The sequence below is a fragment of the Schistocerca nitens genome, chromosome 5 (assembly GCF_023898315.1).
Source record: "Schistocerca nitens isolate TAMUIC-IGC-003100 chromosome 5, iqSchNite1.1, whole genome shotgun sequence".
Taxonomy (NCBI): Eukaryota; Metazoa; Arthropoda; class Insecta; order Orthoptera; family Acrididae; genus Schistocerca; species Schistocerca nitens.
In genome coordinates, this window is record NC_064618.1 from 288,245,937 (window position 1) to 288,269,762 (window position 23,826).

Here is a 23,826-nt window from a genome sequence, read left to right on the forward strand (position 1 = left end):
CAGGAGCAGTTTTCAGTTTGTCATTACTGATTTGATTCCACTGTCCATTTTCTGCAGTAATCCTGTAGTTGAGACTTCTGTTTCTTCTCGTCCAGTCTTGGATAGTGTTCCATCTCTGAACATCCCTCTTGTGTTGGTATTCTAGCTCCTAAAAACAAATAAACTGAAAGAACCCATGCATCAAATCAATGAAACTCTTCGCAAGCCTGTTAATGTTGTCAGCACATTATATTCTATATTACATCTACATCCATACTCTGCAAACCATTGCAAATAGTAGCCCACTTCTCAGTCCTCAAAGGGAGGAAGATGAATAACCTTGGAATAATGGAAGTTAATAAACATATATCCACTTGCCCAGGTTAGTACTGAATGATGAGGCACAGTTCCCTCACTCGCCATTTCTAACTGCAGGTAATGCAATAATCCCATTCAGACCACTTTGTAAACTACCCCTCATACTTACACGCCCCATTTTTCCTTTATTTCAGGTACTCTTCTTTCACTTGTCCTGCTAAATACAAATTATTTTGTATTATTACAGTTGTTTCACTTACCTGTGGAGTCTCACTTTTCATATTTTACCTGGGTTTTCAATATCTGACCTTTTAATAATAAGATTATTTTATCTTAGAACATGCCACCAAAGTTTACCATACGCTATTCAACTTATTTTTTGTCTCAGAACAATTGTAATTTGTTGTGCAGTTCATTATTTATTGCGTCACATCTATCATAATAACTGTGAAGAACAGTTGTTGTAATTTGTCATGTAGTTCATTATTTATTGTGTCACATCTATCGTGATAATTTTGAAAACCGATAACTTTTTTAAATATAAAGTTTTTGGAAAAAGGAAACATTTGTTGGAAAGAGGGGAGAAATGAGGACTTCTAAGTAAGCTATGTTGTAGAAACAGAAAGATATTTGTGCACTGAAAATTTCATATGTGCATGGTTTTAATTAGTCACAAATAATGAATATTCATTTTAAAAAAATATTTCTGTAGAATCCAAACATAGTATCACCATTAGTAGTCCGAAAACTATCCCGCAAATAATAAATTTTAATGAAATAAAGCATGAATAAGAAATAAATTATTTTGTGCAACCATTATATATATGCTCTTAACAAAACAAAATCAAACAAAAGAAAAAAAATTATATTAACGTCACACGCGGTAGAACAAGTAATATGACCCCACCTTGCTCTGTTACAACATTTACAGATATACAGATAGTACAAAATTTTCTTTGATCATACAATACAGGTTTTCATGGTTGGTATGTACATCCTCTGTGATTTAAATTTTATAGACAATGGGAAAGTCATTGTGCCTATTGTTTCATCTCATTCTGTGAGAGACATCCCCTGAGGCTATAAAGGCATAGTTAGTTAATTCTCAAATGAGATCAACTTTAACAACATAGATAAATCACCAGTAGCAGGTCCCAATCTGCGAGCAAGGAACTAGCAAATTTGACCCTCTAGTTCTGCTGTTTTATCAAAGTCCAATTATTGTAGTGCTAGATTGTACAGAGGGGCCTTAGAAATTCAAAAAGACAAAAACAACTTTAATAGAAAAGAAACAGGACTGAAATTAAAGAAGTTGAGGTTTACAGTGCTAAATAAAGATAAAAAGGTTTTTATTCTTCTTTTTATGTAGAGTAATTAAAGCCCTAAAAGTTCCTTTATGTATATTTATATATGGCTTCATAGGATGACTCTGACTTCATCTGCTTTTGATTGGAAGCTTGTTAACAACTAGATTAAGCATCAGTGTTTTTATGAGCACCACTCGTACATCTACACAGACTGTGTCAGTTTGCAGCTGCATAATGGTGATGACTGTAATCAGTGTTCTTTATGTTTGTGGACAGTAAATCATCAGCTACATTTTATGTACAATGTAAACTATTTGATTATTCGTGTTGTCTCTGAACTTCAAACAAATGATAGATATTGCTGTTCTTTGGAGCTTTACAATTACACAATGTAATTAACTAGTTGTGTTGAGTAAATTGTATTTTCACGTATCATTTGGGAATCATTCACCAGAATGACCACGTTGCACACTGGAAAAATGGAATTATGCACTAGAATGATAAAATGCTTCTTACCGAAGTTTCGCCCCCCAACTGCGCCATGCAGAGCTATTCGTGAACAATCATGTCACATAATCAATACCTTTCATGACAAACTTACAGAATCCTGCAAGCACTGGCCTAACAGCAAGAGACTTGGGCCTTTTCTGATTTCAGTGACAGTCCCGCCCTTCTGGTCGAATAATCCAGTATTGTGGTTTACCCATCTTGAGAGCCAATTTGTCGTAGGATACAACACCTTGGACAAAACTAAATATAATTACGTGGTGGCTGTACTGAATGAGCAAGTGGCTGTGGAAGTACGAGGTATCCGAGTTTCACAGCAAATGCTGAAATACACATCTCTGTTACGCATGCACTAGTAATTCACTTGTCTCAGTCAGAAGCTAAGCAATTTGAAAAATTGCTCCAAACTGAAGAACTTGGTGACCAAATGCAATCTCCAACTGCTTGCTCATCTTTGCACGCTAGTAGGCAATGCAGTTAATGGTGATACTCTGTGAAATATATGCCTGTAGTGCTTGCCTGCTCATACTTGCAGTTTGCAGTGATGACCTTGACCCATTCACTCGAATACCAGTTCGATAAACTTCAGTCTCTGACATGAAGTTCTACAGAGATTCATTGTTGTCATTGTGCTATATGTGATTGTTGGTGTAGATTTCTTACCATTTTACAACCTCCTCCCAGATTTTTGCAATCGACACCTGGTTGGCTTACAACACAGTTATCTAGTTGAGTATGTCATACTGGCATCAAAGTGATTACATTTGATTCAACATACTACAACTTGCTTCATTAATGTCCTGAAATCACATGTTCATCGCCTTCTGCAATACTTGGAGCACACTATACAGTACATGACATTTTCGCCATGCATGCATGACCTCATCATTTGCATCCAGAGAAGCTCAAGATCATAAAGCAAGAGTTCTCTTTTATGTTAGCGTAAGGGATCTGCTGCTCTCTGTAGTAGCTGGTCTCACCACACCATATTGTTCCTAAGTAGAGTGACAGGTAGTACCCTTGTGGTAACTCTCATCTGCTTAATGCTAGAACAATATGTGATCATTATCCTGTGCCACATATTGAAGACTTTGCTATGCACATTTGTTGCATGACTGTTTTCTCCACGATTGGCATAATTTGTGCTTTTTATCATATACCTGTTGCACCAGGAGGTATACCCAAAACTACTGTTTGCACTCCATTCAGATTTTACGAATTTGTGCAAATGACATTCAGACTGAAATGCTGCCCACACTTTCCAGTGCTTAATATATTAAATAACTAGAGACTTAAGAGTTCTTTTACATGTACATTGATGATCTGCTTGTAATGTTGCTCAGTGCATCTAGCACACCTACAGCATCTGTTCACTAGTCTGTCAGAACATGGTTTAGTGACTAACCCACAGAACTGGAATGACAGAAGTAAAATTTTTAGGGGTACCTTATCAATGCAGAAGGGATTCTGCCACCTCAAAACAGAATGGAAGCTATTTCTCAATTTCCCCAGCCCACTATAATACAAGAATTATGCGGTTTCTTTGGTTTGACAAGCTTCTACAGACGTTTCGTGTGGGATCATGTGTTGTTGGAAGCACCTCTCAATGAAATCCTAAAAAGGTCACCTGAACCTGAAGACACGCTACAGTGGACTGATGAAAAGAAAGCATCCTTGACCAGAGTGACAGCTGCTATTGCAGAGGCTGCATTGATAGCTCATCCTCCTTCTTAGCACCTCTCACAGTTATGGTGGCTACATCATCAACTGCAGTTTTAGCTTATGTACAACATGACTGGTGACCTCTAGCTTTGTACAGTAAAAAATTATCACCGTCACAGCCAAATTGCTCAACATATGACTGCAAGGTAAATGCAACATATGCTTCAATCAAAAAGTTTAGGAACATGCTTTCAGTCTTATCGGAGACCATAAGCCACACTTGTCCCCATTCTGTCAGAAGCCAGACAAGGCATCACTGCACCAGTTATGGCTCTTGGACTTCATTGCACAATTTACTACAGACATTAGATATGTTGATGCTGAGCAGAATGGACCAACAGATACACGTTCCGCATTGACAGAATTATGTGTCAACATTACAGTGCAATCATTCATTTCAGCAGATTTCCACAAGTAACCAATTTCCCTTTTTCACAAACTCTCTTATCCAGGAATCAGGTCTGCTTTACAACTAGTGAGAAAGGCGTTTGTTTGGCCAAATGTTGAGAAAGATTGCAAAGCATTTGTCTGCCAGTGCAATGCTTGTCAGCCCAACAAAATAATTCAACATGCTACAGCTCTGCTAGGTACTTTTACCCCGCTAAGTCAACAATTTGAACATCTCCAAATCAATATTATTGGAACTTTACCACCATTGGAAGAATACCAATACCAATACCACCTAACAGTGAAAATTTGTTTCTGCTGCTGGCCTGAAGTCTACCCAGTAAAATACACAGCAGCAGCAACTACAGCAACAACATTCTTTTATAAGTGGATGCCACATTTTTATGTTCATTCCACGCTTTGATGTTCCCCTCCATCACTACCAATCAGGGCAAACAGTTTGAGTCATATCTCTTTAAAGCACTTTCAACATTGCTTGGCATGAATCGTATTCAGACCTTTGCCTGTCTCCCTACTGCTAATGGTTCCATGGAATGACTCTGTCTACAATTAAAGGCCTCATTCAGATATCATGCCACAGAGAATTGGCCTGACAATTCCCTATTGTCCTATTAGGCTTCCGAGCAACTTTAAAAGATGATCTAATTGCAACAACAGGTAAATTAGTATATGGACAAACACTCTAACTGTCTGGAGAATTCTTAACTGATATGTCAAACAGTACTATTGAAGCCTCTGACTTTGCACATCATCTATGTTAGCAGAGTTGCATGCTCTGTCCAGCTGTTTCTAAAGACCATTTTATTCAGCAACCACTCATTTTCAGTAACTTACAATCTCACTAAGAGGTTTTTGTCTGACACTGTGCCATTCAAAAAGTCACCAACCACCCTACATTGGTCCATACACATTATCGGCTTGCTACAATAGAACACTCAGTGTTGACATCGATGGTTCTTCCATCATGACATCCATTGACAGACTTAAGCCAGCCAGCCTTTACCCCAGCTGAGACTCACACCGATCAAGATACAGCAGCTAAGACCAAGACACTATTTTTACTTGTGATTCCGAAAGAGCCCTGGACACACCCATTCTTCCACTACCACAGTCTGTGTTTTGAGTAAACCTCCAGTCCCAACTCTATTTGGGGCATTGCAAACATTGCACCCCAAACATCATTGACACTAGGGTGGGAGTGATGTGAACGGTAAATTGTCTGCTATACTTTATGTGCAATGTCAGGTCTTTGAGTATTCATGTTGTCTCTGATCTTCAAACAAATGATAGATGTAGATGCTGTTTAGAGTTTTATGATTATGTGAAGTAATTAACTATTTACATTGCAGCAAATTTTGTGTTGCAGGCATCCACAGCTGTATAATTGAACCATGATGAATAAGACCACTTGAACTGTATGATAAATCTTTTGAAGTGATATTATTCATCATGGCTTTACTATTTATGTTGTGTTCAATTATTTGTATTTTCACTTGACATGTTCCACATGGAATTTGTGTCATTATAAGTGTGTGTGTGTTTTAAATGAAAGAAAGTGATGATACCCAAGAGCAGTTGTCCTATTGCAATGAAAAGTATTGTCCAAGTTGTCAAAATTAACACTACATCCAAAAGGCCATTATTATTTGCAACGATTTATTTCCTCAGTCTACAATTGACATAATACAGTTCCATTGCATTACACAGGATATTCATGCGCAGTCCAGTGATTAGATACAGTGTATCATTGTCTTATAATTAATAGCAGTCTTGTACTTAAAGTGAAAATTGTTTTCATCATTCTGATTTAAATGGTCCAGTCTTAGTTGGAATGTCTTTATAGCTTTGTATTTAGTGACCTGAGCTGTTGAAGCTAGCAGTTGGGTCAGCTCAATTAGCAATAGATTAAAAAACCCCATGAACCATGGACTTTGCTAAATTGGGTGGCTTGCTTGCCTCAGCCATACAAATAGCCACACGTAGTTGCAACCACAGTGGTTAGGTATTTATGGAGAGCCTAGACTAACCAGTGCTTCCTGAAAAGAGACAGCAAGTTTTTCAGTAGTTGCAAGGCCAACATTCTCAATGATTGACTGATCTAGCCTTGTAACAAGAGCCATCAAGTTCTTACAGAGCTGCAACTGCAAATAGCTGAAAGCAAGGGCAAACTGCAGCTATTATATTTTTCTCTCAAGGGCGTGCAGCTCAATTGCATGATTAAGTGATGATGGCATCACATTGGGTACAATATTCTGGAGGTAAAATAGTCCCCCATTTGGATCTCTGTGCAGTAATTGCTCAGAGGAATGTTGTCATCAGGAAAGACAAGCCCTGCATTCACCAGGGTAGGTCATGGAATGTTGAATCCCTTAATCAGGTAAGCTGGTTAGAGAATTTAGAAAGGGAAATGGATAAGCTAAAGTTATATTTAGTAGGAGTAAGCACAGTGGGGCAGCAGGAAGAACAGGACTTCTTAACTGGACAGTAAAGGCTTTTAAATACAAAATCCAATAGATGTAATACAGGTGTGGGTCTAATAATGAATAAGAAAATAGGAATGTGGGTAAGCCACTGTGAACAGCACAATTAACACATTACCGTAACCAACACAGACACGAAACCAACACCCACAGTAGTAGTACAAGTTTATATTCTAACCAGCTCTGCATATGAAGAAAAAATTGAAAGGTTGTATGTTTAAAGAAATGAAATTACTCAGATAGTTAAGGGAGAAGAAAGTATAATTGTGATGTGGGACTGGAATTCGATAGTATGAAAAGGAAGAGAAGGTTAAATAGCAGTAGAATACGGACAGGGGAAAGAAATTATTGAAGAAACTGTCAGGCAGGATTTTGCACACAGCACAGTTTAATCATCTCTTAACACTTGATTAAGAATCGTAAGAGAAGTTTGTACATGTGGAAGACTGCTAGAGAAAGGTTTCAGGTTAGTTGTATAATGATAAGACAGATTTTGGAATCTTAAATTGTAAGACGTTTCCAGAGGCAGATATGGACTCTGGCCGTAATTTGTTAATTATAGATAAAACTGAAGAAACTGATAGGAAAATAAGGAGTGGGACCTGCATGATTTGAAAGAAGCAAAACTTTCAAGGGGGACATTAAATGATTGGCTACAACAGGTGAAAGGAATACAATAGAAGACAAATATGCACTTTTGAGAGGTGAAACAATGAAGGCAGCAGAGGATCACATAGGTAAACAGACTGTCCTAGCAGAAACCTTTGGATATCAAAGAAGGCACTAAATTTCATTGGTGAAAGGAGAAAATATAATACAGCAGCAAATGAAGCAGGTGAAAAGGGGATAAAACAAATAAAAAATGAGATTGACAGTAAGTACAAAAAGGCTAGAGGGAAAACACAAGGCTATATAAGCATATATAACTAGAGGAAAGATGGATATTGCCAATAGGAAATTAAAGCGACCTTTGGAGAAAAGAGAATCAGTTGTATGAATAGCAAGAACTCAGATGGAAGACCAGTATTAAGAAAGAAGGGAAAGCTGAAAGACGTAAGGAATATAGAGAGGGGCTATACAAGGAAAATGAACTTAATGGCAACATTATAGAAAGGGAATAGGGAGTAGATGAAGATGAGGTGGATGATATGATACTGCGAGAAGAATTTGTCAAGACAATGAAAGACCTAAGTGAAAACAGCATCCCTGGAGTAGACAACATTCCCTCGAATTATTAAGATCCATGGGAGAGGCAGCCATAAAAAAATTGCTCCACCTGGTGTACAAGATGTAGGAGACAGTCAAAATACCCTCAGATTTCAAGAAAAATATAATAATTCAAATTCCAAAGAAAGCAAGGCTATATAAGCATATATAACTAGAGGAAAGATGGATATTGCCAATAGGAAATTAAAGCGACCTTTGGAGAAAAGATAATCAGCTGTATGAATAGCAAGAACTCAGATGGAAGAAGGGAAAGCTGAAAGATGTAAGGAATATAGAGAGGGGCTATACAAGGAAAATGAACTTAATGGCAACATTATAGAAAGGGAATAGGGAGTAGATGAAGATGAGGTGGATGATATGATACTGCGAGAAGAATTTGTCAAGGCAATGAAAGACGTAAGTGGAAACAGCGTCCCTGGAGTAGACAACGTTCCCTCGAATTATTAAGATCCATGGAAGACCCCAAGGTTTTCCTTTGACATTGCAGTTCTGCCAGGGGCAGAAAAAGACTTAGACAAGTAGTTGAATGTAATGGAAAGTGTCTTGAAAGGAGGGCATAAGATGAATATCAGCAAAATCAAAGCAAGGGTAAAGAAATGTAGTCAGATTGAATCAGGCAGTGCTGAGGGAATTAGAATGGGAAATGAGACACTAAAAATAGTAGATGAGTTTTGCTATTTGTGCAGCAAAATAACTTAAGATGGCCAAAGTAGAGAGATATAAAACACAGTTGGGCTATAGCAAGGAAAGCATTTCTGAAAAAGAGAGATTTATTAATATGTGTATAAATTTAAGCATTAGGAATGCTGTTCTGAAGGTATTTGTCTGGAGTGTAGCCTTATATGGAAGTGTGGACAATAAGCAGTTCAGGCAATAAGGGAATAGAACCGTTTGAGATGTGGTGCTAAAGAAGATTGCTGAAGATTGGATGAGTAGCTTCAATAACAGATGAAGAGCTAGTGAATAGGAAAAAAATTATATTCTGCTGTTTACTGAATCAAAAAAAGAAATTATGTTACAACTTGACTAAAAGAAGAGATCAATTGTTATGACACGTCCTGAGACATCAAGGAATTGTAAATTCAGTAATGAAAGGAAATGTGTGGGGTAAAAATTGCAGAGGGGGACCAAGTGATGAATACAGTAATCAGATCAAATGGATGTTGGTTACAGTAGTTATTTGGAGTTGAAGAGGCTTGTGTGGGATAGAATACGTGGAGAGCCACATCAAACCCATTTTCAGACAAACCAACAACAACAAACAAGAAAAAATTGCATCCTGATAATCATTGTAAGTATTGTGTAGAGATGTAGTATCTGTCTGAGGAAGTATCTCACGGGAAATTCATGTGTCAAATCCTCCAGTACTGCTATTATCTCTCAGATGCATATAGTCGGACTGACTGAAGAAACTGAAGAAGTTGATGGAAGAGTGAATTAGTTTGATATCTTCGTCTCTTGGGCTGGGATTAGAGTACTAGAGAGATGGAAATTTGTACATTGTTCCCAACCAGCTTCCATTATACCATTTATTTAGGACTTAACTAGTGTTACAAGTTCGTCTCTTATTCTAAAATAAGATCAGTTGTTGCTAAGCCATATCAGTTGTGACATTTGAGAATGAAAGGCATATTTGTGAAGCCCTCCCCCCCCTCTCTCTCCCCCCCTCTCTCTCTCCCCCCCTCTCTCTCCCCCCCCTCCCTCCCTCTCTCTCTCTCTCTCTCTCTCTCTCTCTCTCTCTCTCTCTCCCTCCATCCATCCATCACTGTCTTTTCCAGTGAATCATGTTTTCCCATAATGTGCCCAAAGTACATCAGTTTTTGTTTCATTCAAGGAGCAGTCTGGTTTTATTTGCTGTGATACTGATCTATCCATTCTCTTTGTGATCCATGGAACTGTAAGGAGTTTCCTCCAGTGCCACAAGTCAAAAGTGTCTACTCTGTGCCATTCACCCTTTTGTATGGTCCTTCTCTCACATCTGTATATCACAACTGGAGAAATCATAGCCCTGACTATACAGATCTTTGTTGTTGAAATTATGGCTCTACTCCTTAAAACACTATGAAGGTTGGACATTGCCTTTCTGCCAAATAAACAAGCATCCCTTGAGTTCATGGCTGCAGTCACCATCAGCAGAAATCTGGGAGCTGAGATAACTGAACATAAAACTGCCTCCATTGTTTCTCCTCCTGTATGTCATAAAATGGTAGGTGTAGTTGCCATAGTTTTCGTTTTTGTGACATTCAGCATTAGACTGGCTTTTGGACTTTCTTCTCCATCTTTAACAAGAGAATATTGAACTCTTCTTCATTTTCTACCCTCAGTATGGTATCATCTGCATATCTAAAGTTATTTATATTTATTCTACTTATTTTAATTCCAATTTTTTGTTCATTAACTTGTGAAAATGTGCAGCATTGCCATACTCCTTTCTGAATCTCAGTGTGGCTTCTTTGTCAGAGATATGTCATAACTGAATAGTGTAATGGCGGCTGTTTGGAGATAATTTATATCAAGTTTCCAAATTTAACCAGTCGAGGGACCCACTTTCAAGTTCAGTGTTTTGATGTATAATATCCTACAAGACGGATTTCAGTCAACTATGATGGGATATTTTATAAACAGTCAGTTGTGCAGATCCTAATTATGTACCGCCCTCCCTTAAAAATGAATTCTGCAGATATTGAAATTTTAAAATTTCATACGTTAGAATACGAACAGGCCTGTGAATGGAATAAGAACAAAATAGAAAAAGCAGGCAAGAGATATCGGTATGAGATACTGTGCACGTACTCCATGTTAAGGATTTCACAATGGTAATGTATTTGGAGAAGGAGCTTGATTTTAGAATTTATGTTGCAGTTTACATTAGTCATTTGACTTCAGTGTAAGGACACTCTTATTTTCAAAATGAATAAGTTAGTCATAATAATTATACTTGAGATAATGTGAATACTCTCATGCTTGTGCTCAAAAGAATGAAATTGTGTGTAGTAGAGAGTATTTACGAATTTCTGTGCTTGCCTCTAAGACTAGGAATGATGTAATTTCTCACTGAAAACTTGTCTGATCCCACTTCTCAAACTGTACTGGCTTGCTACAAAAAAACATGACTAAGTCAGGGGTAGGCAACCTTTTTTACCTCATGCTCACTTTTGTACCTCTTCTAGCAGTAACATTTTTAACCTTCCACCAGTTCTACAGTAATTGTGACTTATAAAGTAAGAAAGTAACTTTATGTTGTCAAATTTATAAAGCGGAATTGGAGAAAGTTAAAGCATGTAATAATAATTACTTACCAAAGACTTCCTGTCAGAATTTTATGAAAACCTTGTGACGAGAATGAGTGACAGCCATGACAGACATCAGATGATGAGCTGATCTCTTGGCAGGCCTCAACAGGGTTTATGCACTGGCTGCCAGGAACACAGTCAAATGCCTTCTCCTTACTCTGCAGCCAGGAATGCCGTTAAATGTCGTCTCCTTACTCCAGCATAGAGTCATGTGACTTTAATAATGTCAGTGTTTTTTGCTTTCTTTGTTATTTGTTCACTTGGTTACTCAGCAGAAGACTTGATTTCATATGATTTCATGTTAGCGAGCACATTATTTTTTTCTTATTGTTGTGTTGAATGTGAAGACTTGGTGTTCAACAAAATAAATTGTTATTCCAAGCCACACATTCGTCCGCATCAAATTCTTGATGTGACTAGAACACAATGTCAAGTTCACAAGTCTAATAACTGTCAGGTTTGTGACACTGATGACCCTGATGTGATCACAGCTGAAGAAAATAACCGAGCAGCATGGAAGAATTGCAGCAAACATCCAAGAACTGGAAATTATTGAAGTGACAGACACACCAGCAATATCAAGATTTGCAGTGCAGATACCCCCATTTTGGCCACACAACCTGGAACTATGGTTCCTGCAAGTGAAAGCAAGATTCCTCTGTGCTGTAGTAACCACTGATTCCACTAAATTTGCAGTTGTAGGTTAGTCAGCTGGACCACTGCTATAAAACCGAGGTTCAAGATGTTATAACTTCACCTCCGTATACAGACTTGTATGTGTAGCAAAAGACCAAGTTAATTCAAAGAGTGTCCACATCACAATGGAACAAGTGTGGCAGTTTCTCATGCGCAATGCCATAGTGAACCTGGCGGACCAAATTCCAGACACAGTCATACCAACCTCCTGCCATGGAACTATGATGGCATGTAATAGCACCTGGGTGGTAACACGATTATGACAAGCCTATTAAATGAGGTACATGTGCTGAGCAAGCAGATGGGAAAACTACTCTCCTACCGGAACACTCGAGGACAATCCCGCAGAAGACCGAGAAGTCATTCCCCAACGAGCTCCCCAGCAGCCAACAGTTCAACTTGTGTTGGAACCACAAGAAGTTTGCAGGCAAGGCACACAACTGTACCTCACTGTGTACCTACATCAGTGGTTAACTACAGGTGGAATGTAAACGACATGCGGAAGCAATTGCTTTCGATAGTCAGGCATTGTCCTTGTGCCTTTTTATCACAGATTGCAAGACAGGATGCAAGTTTTTGGTGGACCTGGGTTCCAACCTAAGTGTTTTGCCACAGACCCAGTTATACAAATTCCAACCAACCACCTTGTTCTGTCTTTCCATGGCTAATAAGTCAACCATTGCGACATGTGGAATGTAGCTCACTGGGTTGGACGTGGGACTACAATTTGCCTTGGCATGGAATTTCACTGTAACCAAACCTATAGTCGGCTGCGAAATGAAAGAAAATTTCGGAGTAGGTATTAAAGTCCATGGAGAAGAAATAAAAACGTTGAGGTTCACCGATGACATTGTAATTCTATCAGAGACAGCAAAGGACTTGGAAGAGCAGTTGAACGGAATGGACAGTGTCTTGAAAGGAGGATATAAGATGAACATCAACAAAAGCAAAACGAGGATAATGGAATGTAGTCGAATTAAGTCAGGTGACGCTAGGGAATTAGATTAGGAAATGAGACACTTAAAGTAGTAAAGGAGTTTTGCTATTTGGGGAGCAAAATAACTGATGATGGTCGAAGTAGAGAGGATATAAAATGTAGACTGGCAATGGCAAGGAAAGCGTTTCTGAAGAAGAGAAATTTGTTAACATCGAGTACAGATTTAAGTGTCAGGAAGTCTTTTCTGAAAGTATTTGTATGGAGTGTAGCCATGTATGGAAGTGAAACATGGACGATAAATAGTTTGGACAAGAAGAGAATAGAAGCTTTCGAAATGTGGTGTTACAGAAGAATGCTGAAGATTAGATGGGTAGATCATGTAACTAATGAGGAGGTATTGAATAGAATTGGGGAGAAGAGGAGCTTGTGGCACAACTTGACAAGAAGAAGGGACCAGTTGGTAGGACATGTTCTGAGGCATCAAGGGATCACAAATTTAGCATTGGAGGACAGCGTGGAGGGTAAAAATCATGGAGGGAGACCAAGAGATGAATACACTAAGCAGATTCAGAAGGATGTAGGTTGCAGTAAGTACAGGGAGATGAAGAAGCTTGCACAGGATAGAGTAGCATGGAGAGCTGCATCAAATCAGTCTCAGGACTGAAGACAACAACAACAACATATCGGCTGCTGACAGAAGTCACCAACACTCTTCTAATAGACAGTGTCACTGGACTATCTGCCGACGGGTTCTGTCATAGCAATGCAGTATAAGGTGCCAAATTGATCCACTCACAGGGTGACTGGTTTGCCAAACTTCTAGAACAGTTTCTAGGTATCATGAGACCTCCTGGGGCACCACAAAAGGTATGTCACAAAACTGCACATTATATCAAGACTATCACAGGTCCTGCGACTTTTCGTGCCTTCTCTGTGTGTCAACCCTAATTGGTATATGGTTGCATAGGTGGAATTTAACACCATGTTGAAGGAAGGCATCATTCGCCTGCCTAGTGGACCTTGGTTATCAACCCTACATTTATTACCAAACAAGAACGATTCACGGTGACCGTGTGGTGATTACTGCATCCTGAGTACTAGGACAGTACTGGATTGCTACCCTGTTCCTCTATTGAGAGAGTGTAATTACAAAATATGTGGGAAAAAAGTGTCATACACACCTATTTCTGTAGCTGAAAGAGATATTCTGAAAACGGCTATTATAGCACCATTTGGCCTATTTGAGATCATGTTTATGATGTTCAGATTGAGAAATGCTTCCCAGACATGGCAAAGTTTTAGAGATTCCATTTTACAAGGCTTGCAGTATTGCTTTGTATATCTTGATGATATACTCATTTTTTCAGCAACTCCAGAGGAAGATGAACTGCACCAGACTGAGGTATTTAAGTGCCTTGACAGATACGGAATGGTGCTGAACACCTCAGTGTGTGTTTTTGGCCAGGTGGAGATTACCTTTTTGGGCTACCTCATATCATTGGCCATAACACTGTCGTTACAGGAGAAAGTTGAAGCTATTTTAAGTATTCCACAGCCGGAAGCTGCTAAAGAACTGAAGATTTCTTGGAGTTCTTAACCTTTATCAGCATCACCTACCTGATGCAGCAGAACTCCAACCACCTCCTACAACAACTTCATCTGGTCCTAATGTTCAAGGAAAAATACTGGTGCAGTGGACAGAGGCAGTGGAAAACACATTCAAAGCAGCTAACTAAAGTATAGCAGATGCAGCCATCCTTGCACATCTGGCTTTAGAAACAACTCTCTCACTTGTAGTAGACACTAATCAATCAGCATTTTGTGCAGCATTGCAACAATATGTAGACAAGGGCTGGCCTCTCACGTTCTTTTCTTCAGACCTCTCTCCAGCTCAGTAACAGTGGAGTGCATATGATCATGAAATGTTAGCAGTTTATGGGTCCATTCAATATTTTCGTACACATTGTAGAATGAAGGCTTTCACGACCGGGTGACATGGCTGTTGATATACTTTCCGGGATGTGAGGTCGTGGTCTAAGAACTTTTCTGCTCCTTACGTTTCGTCCAGAACTGCGCTGGACTTCTTCAGAGGTGCTGCTCCGCTGAGTCTTGCCGACTGACTGGTCGGGTGTCTGAGAGCGACTTATATATTGTGAGAAAGGGGGGCATGGTTCAGGTGACACGTGATGAGCAGTGATAATCCATAGCAAAGATAAGGTTGACTATCGATTACCACCTTGTCAAAGATAAAAATTGTTAGCAATTTTGTAGAGCCACTGTCCATATATCGCTAAGTTTCATAGCCTCCTCTTTCCTATTAAAATTATCGTGATGTTTATAAATTTTGATAGCTTCTCTATATAGCCCTGGATAGTAATTTAACGTTGCAGATAAAACTTCGGTATCCAAAAACTTCACTTGGTGGTTGCCTGGTTGAAGAGCATGTTCTGCTACAGCTGACTTTTCTATTTTTCCAAGTCGACAAAGACTTTTATGCTCTTTCAGTCGCGTGTTTACGCTTCTTTTGGTAGTACCAATGTAAACTTTACCACAGGTACAGGGAATTTTATACACACCACATGTCGACAGGGGAGGGCGTTTATCCTTCACAAATCGTAGTACTTGACTTATTTTCTTTGTTGGTTTAAAGAATGGTTTTATGTCATGTTTTCGTAAAATCTTACAGATCCGATCTGTTACTTTTTTAATAAAAGGGAGAACTACTATATTTTTCTGTCGTTGTGGTTCATTCTTATCTTTTGGGTTTCTGTTCCTTGGACGCAAAATTCTATTTATCTCTTTTCTTGAGTAGCCGTTTTGTTCAAAAGCCTGCTTCAGATGTTTCACTTCAACATCCAAATGTTCAGGTGTACATATCTGTTCCGCTCGATCGACAAGACTCTTGTCGATCGAGCGGAACGGATATGTACACCTGAACATTTGGATGCTGAAGTGAAACATCTGAAGCAGGCTTTTGAACAAAACGGCTACTCAAGAAAAGAGATAAATAGAATTTTGCGTCCAAGGAACAGAAACCCAAAAGATAAGAATGAACCACAACGACAGAAAAATATAGTAGTTCTCCCTTTTATTAAAAAAGTAACAGATCGGATCTGTAAGATTTTACGAAAACATGACATAAAACCGTTCTTTAAACCAACAAAGAAAATAAGTCAAGTACTACGATTTGTGAAGGATAAACGCCCTCCCCTGTCGAAATGTGGTGTGTATAAAATTCCCTGTACCTGTGGTAAAGTTTACATTGGTACTACCAAAAGAAGCGTAAACACGCGACTGAAAGAGCATAAAAGTCTTTGTCGACTTGGAAAAATAGAAAAGTCAGCTGTAGCGGAACATGCTCTTCAACCAGGCAACCACCAAGTGAAGTTTTCGGATACCGAAGTTTTATCTACAACACTAAATTACTATCCATGGCTATATAGAGAAGCTATCGAAATTTATAAACATCACGATAATTTTAATAGGAAAGAGGAGGCTACGAAACTTAGCGATATATGGACAGTGGCTCTACAAAATTGCTAACAATTTTTATCTTTGACAAGGTGGTAATCGATAGTCAACCTTATCTTTTCTATGGATTATCACTGCTCATCATGTGTCACCTGAACCACGCCCCCCTTTCTCACAATATATAAGTCGCTCTCAGACACCCGACCAGTCAGTCGGCAAGACTCAGCGGAGCAGCGCCTCTGAAGAAGTCCAGCGCAGTTCTGGACGAAACGTAAGGAGCAGAAAAGTTCTTAGACCACGACCTCACATCCCGGAAAGTATATCAACAGCCATTTTCATACACAGTTGGGAGCAAGAGATTTCGTCATGTATATAGACCATAAATCCAAAACCTTTGCCTTTCGGCTAAATAATGACAAATGTGCTGTGAGGTAATACAATCAACTGGAATTCATAGCGCAATTCACCACTGATGTGAGGCCCATATAAGGAACTGACATGTAGTGACAGACAGCCTGTCTCCTGTGAGCAGTATCATGAAGACAGTTGACTTTGTGTATATAGCCCAAGTGGAATATTCTAACCAAGAACTTCGGGATTTTTTAAAAGATACCACATCTAGTCTTCAACTTAAGCCTGTCAACATTTCAGCCTCGAGTGCCAAGTTGTACTGTGAGTTTTTGAATGGGAAAACTCATGTGTTCATTCCTTTGGCTGTATGCAAGCAAGTCTTTGAAACTTTACGTAACTTACACCACCCCAGCGTGAAGGCAACAATTGAACTAATAGCTAGCCATTTTGTGTGGTCTGGAATACAAAAGGGCTGTTGAACTTGGGCTTGTGCATGTGTACAGTGCAAGCACCACCATGTCGCAGTTGGCAATTTTCCAGACACGACAGCACAATTTGCACCCATTCATATTGATATTGCAGATCCACTGCCTCCTTCAGAACAACATTACCTACTGAGAGTAATAGACGATTTTGTGTGCTGGCCAGAAGTGAATAACATTTCTGCTGAAATGCTAGCCACTGCATTTGTGTCACGCTAGATCTCTCATTTTGGTTGTTCGCTCCACATAATGACAGATGAAGGATGGTACTTCGAATCTGATTTATTTCTCCAGCTGAGTAAATTTTCCAGCACAGTGCACCACCACACAACAATAAGTTACCACCCTGCCAGGAACAAAATAGTTGAAGCCACTCTGATGTGCCATGAATCACAATGGACATGCGTCTTAACATTGGTTTTGCTCGACCTATGCAACATGTGTAAACCGGAGCTGGGCATCTCACCAGCAGAGCTAGTATATGGGGAAGTCGTACATCTTCATGGCGCATTCATCAATCCATGTGCATTTTCGATGGACGATGCAAGTACTCCGGAATTCATCGCCCATCTCAGAGAAAGGATGACGCATATCTGGCAGCAATCAGCATCATGCCAAGGTCAGCAACAAGAATTTTGGTATTGTATGCACATAATATTACAAAGGGATGACATCAAGCCACCACTATGCCACCTTATACTGCTCTTCTTTACATCCTTAACAGAGGTGAGAAAATATTTGAAATTGTTGCAAACAGCAAGATAAACCTGTCTCAATTGCAAGAGTGATGTCTGTATTTGTCATACAAGAACCTTCATCCCTGCATCTCCCACACAACCAGGTGAAGTCTCCATCCATCACCAAGCAGCCTCCACCAGAACCTTCTCGGACTCTGACTCAATGTCAAATATGTTCAGGATGACAGGTGCACTTTCCGGCAGGCATAATCTGTATCACTTCAGGCAGGGGGTTACCTTCATAGTCTCGGATGTTATTGAAATTAGCACATGTTAAAATTCAGGAGTAAGTAAGAAACATACATTTTTTTGTTTTCTGGGGAAAAAAAAATCCTGCCCCAAGATACAGGTCTCCAAAGATGACACTGTGAACACCTGTTTGAAGATGCGAATTTCAGAAATTTTTTTAAAATACTGTATATCTGTAACAGTTCTAGATACTTTGTTAGAGTTTTTTTATTTGAAAGGTAATTGCTTTATGATTACAATGGTATCCTCCATTTGGACATATCTGTCAAAGTTCTTTTACTTTCATCTTTTGAATTTGTTTTTATAATTTACAGATTATTTTTATTTTATTTTTTTAAATGCCAATCCAGAAAAGTTAGATTTTTGTCTGTTGATTATTACCAAGTAGTACTATATTCTCTGTAAAGGAGAGCTTCCACTTTTAAAAGTTGGGCAGATTTTATTTTTAAAAATCAGTTTTCTTAACTTTCAAGGATAATGTATGTCTTCACTGAAGTTGTTTCTTACTAATTTCTTTGTTACAGTGTTTATTTCTATTGTCTTTGTTGCAGTTATCTCTTATCAGTTTTTTTGTTACAGTTATTTCTTTTCACTTTCATTGTTGCAGATATTTCTTGCACTTTTTTGTACTTTCTTGTCAGTTTCTTTGTTGTGGTTGTTCATTGCAGGTTTCTGTATGGTAGTTGTTCAGTGCTAATTTTTTTACTGAAGAGGCTTCTAAGAAATCTGAGACCATCCAGTGAGTTCTGTGTTTTGTGGGAAATTTGCCAGTTGACACAGTTGCAGTGTGTTTTGTGAAAAGGACTGTTTTAAATGTCTTCTGACAGTGGCCGCAGGAGAGTGAAGTGTGCTGACTATTTGCATATCCGTAAAAGAGTGATATATAAGACAAACAGAAAAACAGACTTTTTTCAGGTTGGGAATAAGTGTTCTCATTTGAAGACTCTTGTTTCAAAATGAAGTTGTTTACAATGACAACATTTTGTGTTCTAAACTTTTTGACAGAATAACAACAATGATAGTACCTGTACAAGGTGAAGCTTCCCATGGTGCAGACGATGCAGACTTTGCATGAATAGAGGAAGAATTAAATACCCTGAATCAGTCAACTACAGAGATAGGTGTTAGTCCTGTTAAGAAACTGTGGTCAGTGAAGTTGAGTCATAAGCTCTATGGATCAAGAAAGCACAGAGAAATTACTAAAGCTATGGATGAATACACTACAGCAAAACTGACCACACTCTTCAAAGTCGAAATTCCATCTTCAGAAGAAAATGAACTAAAGCACTCTTGCACCTCTTGCCAGGAATTTTTCACAAATATCAATTCAGCTGTTGAATATAGTGCATCCTACAGTGAAAAGGTGCAAGTTTTAACTTTTATTCAAAGACATTTTCAAAGAAAACAATTTTGAACCACATTCCGTCAGTATCAAAATACAAGGTAGACAAATCAAGAAATGTGAGGTCTGTAGAAGGAGCCTTTGGAAGACCAGATCCCTGTTATGGTCATCCTGTAGAAGCAACTCAAGTTCAAATACTGCAGTCATTTTATCTGGAAGATAAATGGGACTGTTCTCTCCAGAGTGCCTACAGAAAAGACACTATAACTGTAACAGTTGAAGATCAAAAAGTTGTGAAAGTGAATAGGTATTAAAGAAAATTTTGCAATTTATAAGAGCAACTATACTTCACACATTGGAAGATAGAAATTTTATGCACTATGACCCAAGTGGGTAGTTCCACACCCACCTAGAGATGCCTGTTTATGTGTGTACTGTGCGAATTTGGAACTTTGTGTGGTAACTTTGAAGAACTTACTGGTTCACGTGACATATGACACCTTGATTGAGCGTGTGAAGTCATTAGTAGTCTGTGAGGTAAAGCGAGAGACTTGTTTGTTTCAAGAATGTGGAGACTGCCCTGGAAAGGGATGACTGTCTTTACAGACACTTGGCCTGGAAGATGTAGCACATAGCTCTGCAGAAATTACAAATGCAACATGGGAGGAAAATAAACTAATTAAGAAAACTGTTGCCTTTGAAAGTTTCATTGATGAACTTTGTAAATGGTCAGTGAAAGCAGTAACATACCAGCATTTGCAGAAATTGCAACAACAACACATTGCAGAAGTGAAAGGGTGTGTACAGGCTGAACAACTATGTTTAGTGCTTCACTGTGATTTTGCTGAGAATTGCTCTGTAATTCTCCCACAAGAAGTACAAGGGTATCATTGGAGTAATGGTCAGGTTTCAGTTTTTACAGGAGTGACATATTTTCAAAACAAGACCGCAAGTGTTGCAGTTATAAGGACATGACACAGCATGTGGTTTGCTAGCAATGTGCAAAATTCTTCAACTGCAAACAGGGGCAGAGAAGATCATCATTATTTCTGAGGGTGTTCCTAGTCATTTTAAAACTGGTTACCAGCTGCTTGAATTGAGTAAATCACTTGTGCCAACTGACTGGGTATACAGAGCTACTGGTCAGGGGAAGGGGCCTTGTGATGGTGTAGGTTGTAGGAGACCTGCTGAAGCTCCGTGCTACAAAACGTAATCTTTCCAAACCAAATACAGCTGCGATTCAGCATGCTGAGGATTTTATGACAGTCGTGGAATCTTACACATCCACAACCCTCATTCTTTTGTCCAAAGAGGAAATCGAAGAATTATGTGAGCAGAAAAAAGAAGACTGGTCCAAACAAACTACTCCTGTGAAAGGAATTCCGAAGACACATTTTTGGACTCATAGTGAAGGGCGAACTTATATTTCCTTTAAAGATCAAGAAAGAAGAAATTTCATTTCTTTGACCAGCACCTCCGAAACAACAGGATAATATTCAGATTTACAACCTGAGAAGGGGGATGTTTGTTGCATGTGTGTATGACTGTGACTGGTGGATTGCAGAGATTATAGACACTAGGTATGAGTTAAACGAAACTGTAGTGAACTTTATGCTACCACATGGATCAGCTGCTGGAAATAGGTTTCCAGCTGAAGGACAGCAACAATGCCATCAGTGCTCACTTCCTGTTCACAATGTTTTGAAGATTGTAAGTGCTCCAGTTCCTATTAGTTCAACAGGAAGGCATCACTCTATATCAAAGGAAGATACTGAAGCAGTGGAACACATTTTTAGTTCATTGATGGGCTAATTTCAGCACAAGACAGAGTGCACAGAAGTTGTATAAATTGGAACCTTTAAGTCTGTGGACCTTTCACATACATTTTGGAACCACCTAAAATGCTTGAAAAATGAGTCTCTTACTCAACTTTCAAAACTAAAATTATGCTAAATAAGGCTAGGTTTTGATTTTTATGAGCCTGTAATGTAATAATATGGTAGTAAAACAGGTTTTATGTATGGCAGTAATTTCAATCGTCTATAAAACCAGTTCAAACTAAAGTGAAAGCTCTCCTTTTCAGGGAATGTAGGACTATATGATACTAATCAAGAGAAAAAAATCAAAATTTTATGGATTGGCATTTTTGAAAAAATTTTTTTTTCTATAAAATAAGTTCAGAACATTATAGTAGAAGAACTTTGATAGATAAATCCAAATGGAGGATTTCTTTGTAATCATAAAGTAATTATCTTTCAAACAAAAAAACAACAAAATATCTAGAATTGTTCCAGAGATGCAGCATTTTTAAAAAATTTCCAAAATTCGCATCTTCAAAGTGGTATGTGCAATGTCATCTTTGGACGGCTGTATCTTGGAGCAGAAATTTTTTTGGAGAAAACAAAAAAATACATGTTCCTTACTTAGTCCTTCATCTTAACATATGCTAAAGTCAGTAACATCCGAGACTATGAAGGTAAAATTTTTTCATAGCCTGCCTGTATTAAATGGACTATGGCGGCATGATTCGTGAATGACACTCCGGTTATCAGTCGAGGATGACACTATGCTTTCCCCTAGGGGCTGTCTAGCTATGATGAGTGACAGCCATGGCAGACATTAGAAAGTCAACTGATTGCTTGGCAGACATCAACAGGGTTCACACACAGGACAATGGTTCAAACCCACGTCTAGTCTTCCTGATTTAGGTTTTCCATGATTTCTCCAAATCACTTCAGGCAAATGCTAGGATGGTTTCTTTGAAAGGGCGTGGCCAACTTCCTTGCACAGCCTTCCCTAATCCGATGGTCCAATGACCTCACAGTTCTGTCCCTTCCCCCAAATCAACCAACCAACCAACCAACCAGGAGTTCTGCAAAACACCTTCTCCTGGCTGCAGTGCAGATTTCTGTGACTTTAATATTGTTGGTGTTTTTGGCATTCCTGGTTTATACTTTCACTAGGTTAGTCAGCAAAAGACTTGATTACATATGCTTTTGTGCTAGTGAGTAAATCATTTTTTCTGGTTATATGTTGAATGTGAAGGCATGATATTTAACAACATAAAGTGTGACTCCAAGCCATAGATTTGTTTGCTTTGTGACTAGAACAAAATATTGAGTTTGCATGCTGGCCGCGGTGGTCTAGCGGTTCTAGGTGCTCAGTCCAGAACTGCGTGACTGCTACGGTCGCAGGTTTGAATCCTGCCTCGGGCATGAATGTGTGTGATGTCCTTAGGTTAGGTAGGTTTAAGTAGTTCTAAGTTCTAAGGGACTGATGACCACAGATGTTAAGTCCCATAGTGCTCGGAGCCATTTTTGAGTTTGCATATCCAACAACTCACATATGTGTCACAACATAATGGAAATATGTTAAACTACCAACTCCCTGCTGCCCACTGTGAAATCTGGAACACCCACTAGTGTTGGTAAGGACCAGGTTGACTACCACTGCTCTAAATAATGTCGACGAAGTGTTTGACATTGGACATCCATGTTCATATTTAAATAATACTTTGAAGTGAAGAAAACTACAGAAAATGTAATGTACAGCGGCTGAAATGGGATTTTTGGTGCATATCTCCAGATTATAAGACAAGTTTTTTATCATTTCGCAATGTACCAGTATTTTGATAGAGGGGAGAACATAGAAAAGTAAAAAAGTATAGTAGAAAATGGTTAATTTGATCCTTACACTTTTAAAATGTACTTGAGCTCAATGGTATTGGCTGTAGAGGTATAATGAATTTGATCTTGTTTTCATGAGTAGGTTACAGGTGCTGGTAGTATGTAACAATAATAGGGGAATATTGAAACTATAGCTTGTGAAGCTTGGAGTATAAATGAAAGTTACTTGTGCTTCTACTTGAAAGTTAGGTTACATTTCGTAGACTTTGAAGCTAACATTATAGTGACTGAGATATTGTGTAATAATAGCAATGTATGTATTTATTTCAGATTCAGTCCTTGTCCTTCAGTCTTGAGGAAGAAGAGGAAAATGATGATGATGATGATTTAGGCCACACCAGTGACTCAGCCGAAGAGAAGTTTGAGCCTCCTGTGAAAAAGAAAATCAGGAAAAATCCTGATGTTGATACAAGTTTTTTGCCAGACCGTGAAAGAGAAGACGAAGAGAACAGATTACGAGAAGAGCTCAGGCAGGTATATTACTATGGTATCTATGTTCATTGTGCACAGAGAATAATTTTAGAGCCACCAGTGTGCTATTGCTGGTGTGAACTGTTGTAATGAAATTCAAATGCAGCATTTTGTTGTGTACAGCAAACATACAGATTAGAGAGTAAAGTACAACCATGAAATA

The 23,826-nt window shown here is 38.7% G+C and overlaps 1 protein-coding gene across 3 annotated transcripts in view; it reads left to right on the plus strand.

Moving 5' to 3' along the window:
- Positions 1-23,826, plus strand: part of LOC126259165 (protein FAM50 homolog) — a 135,851-nt gene that overhangs the window by 60,931 nt on the left and 51,094 nt on the right. For all 3 annotated transcript variants that reach the window (XR_007546476.1, XM_049955724.1, XM_049955723.1), the window contains exon 4: positions 23,463-23,666. Coding sequence is in view for 2 of the 3 variants with exons in the window: in XM_049955724.1 (XP_049811681.1) it covers positions 23,463-23,666 (204 nt within the window). In the remaining variant the exon portion in view is untranslated. The remainder of the gene's footprint in view (positions 1-23,462; positions 23,667-23,826) is intronic.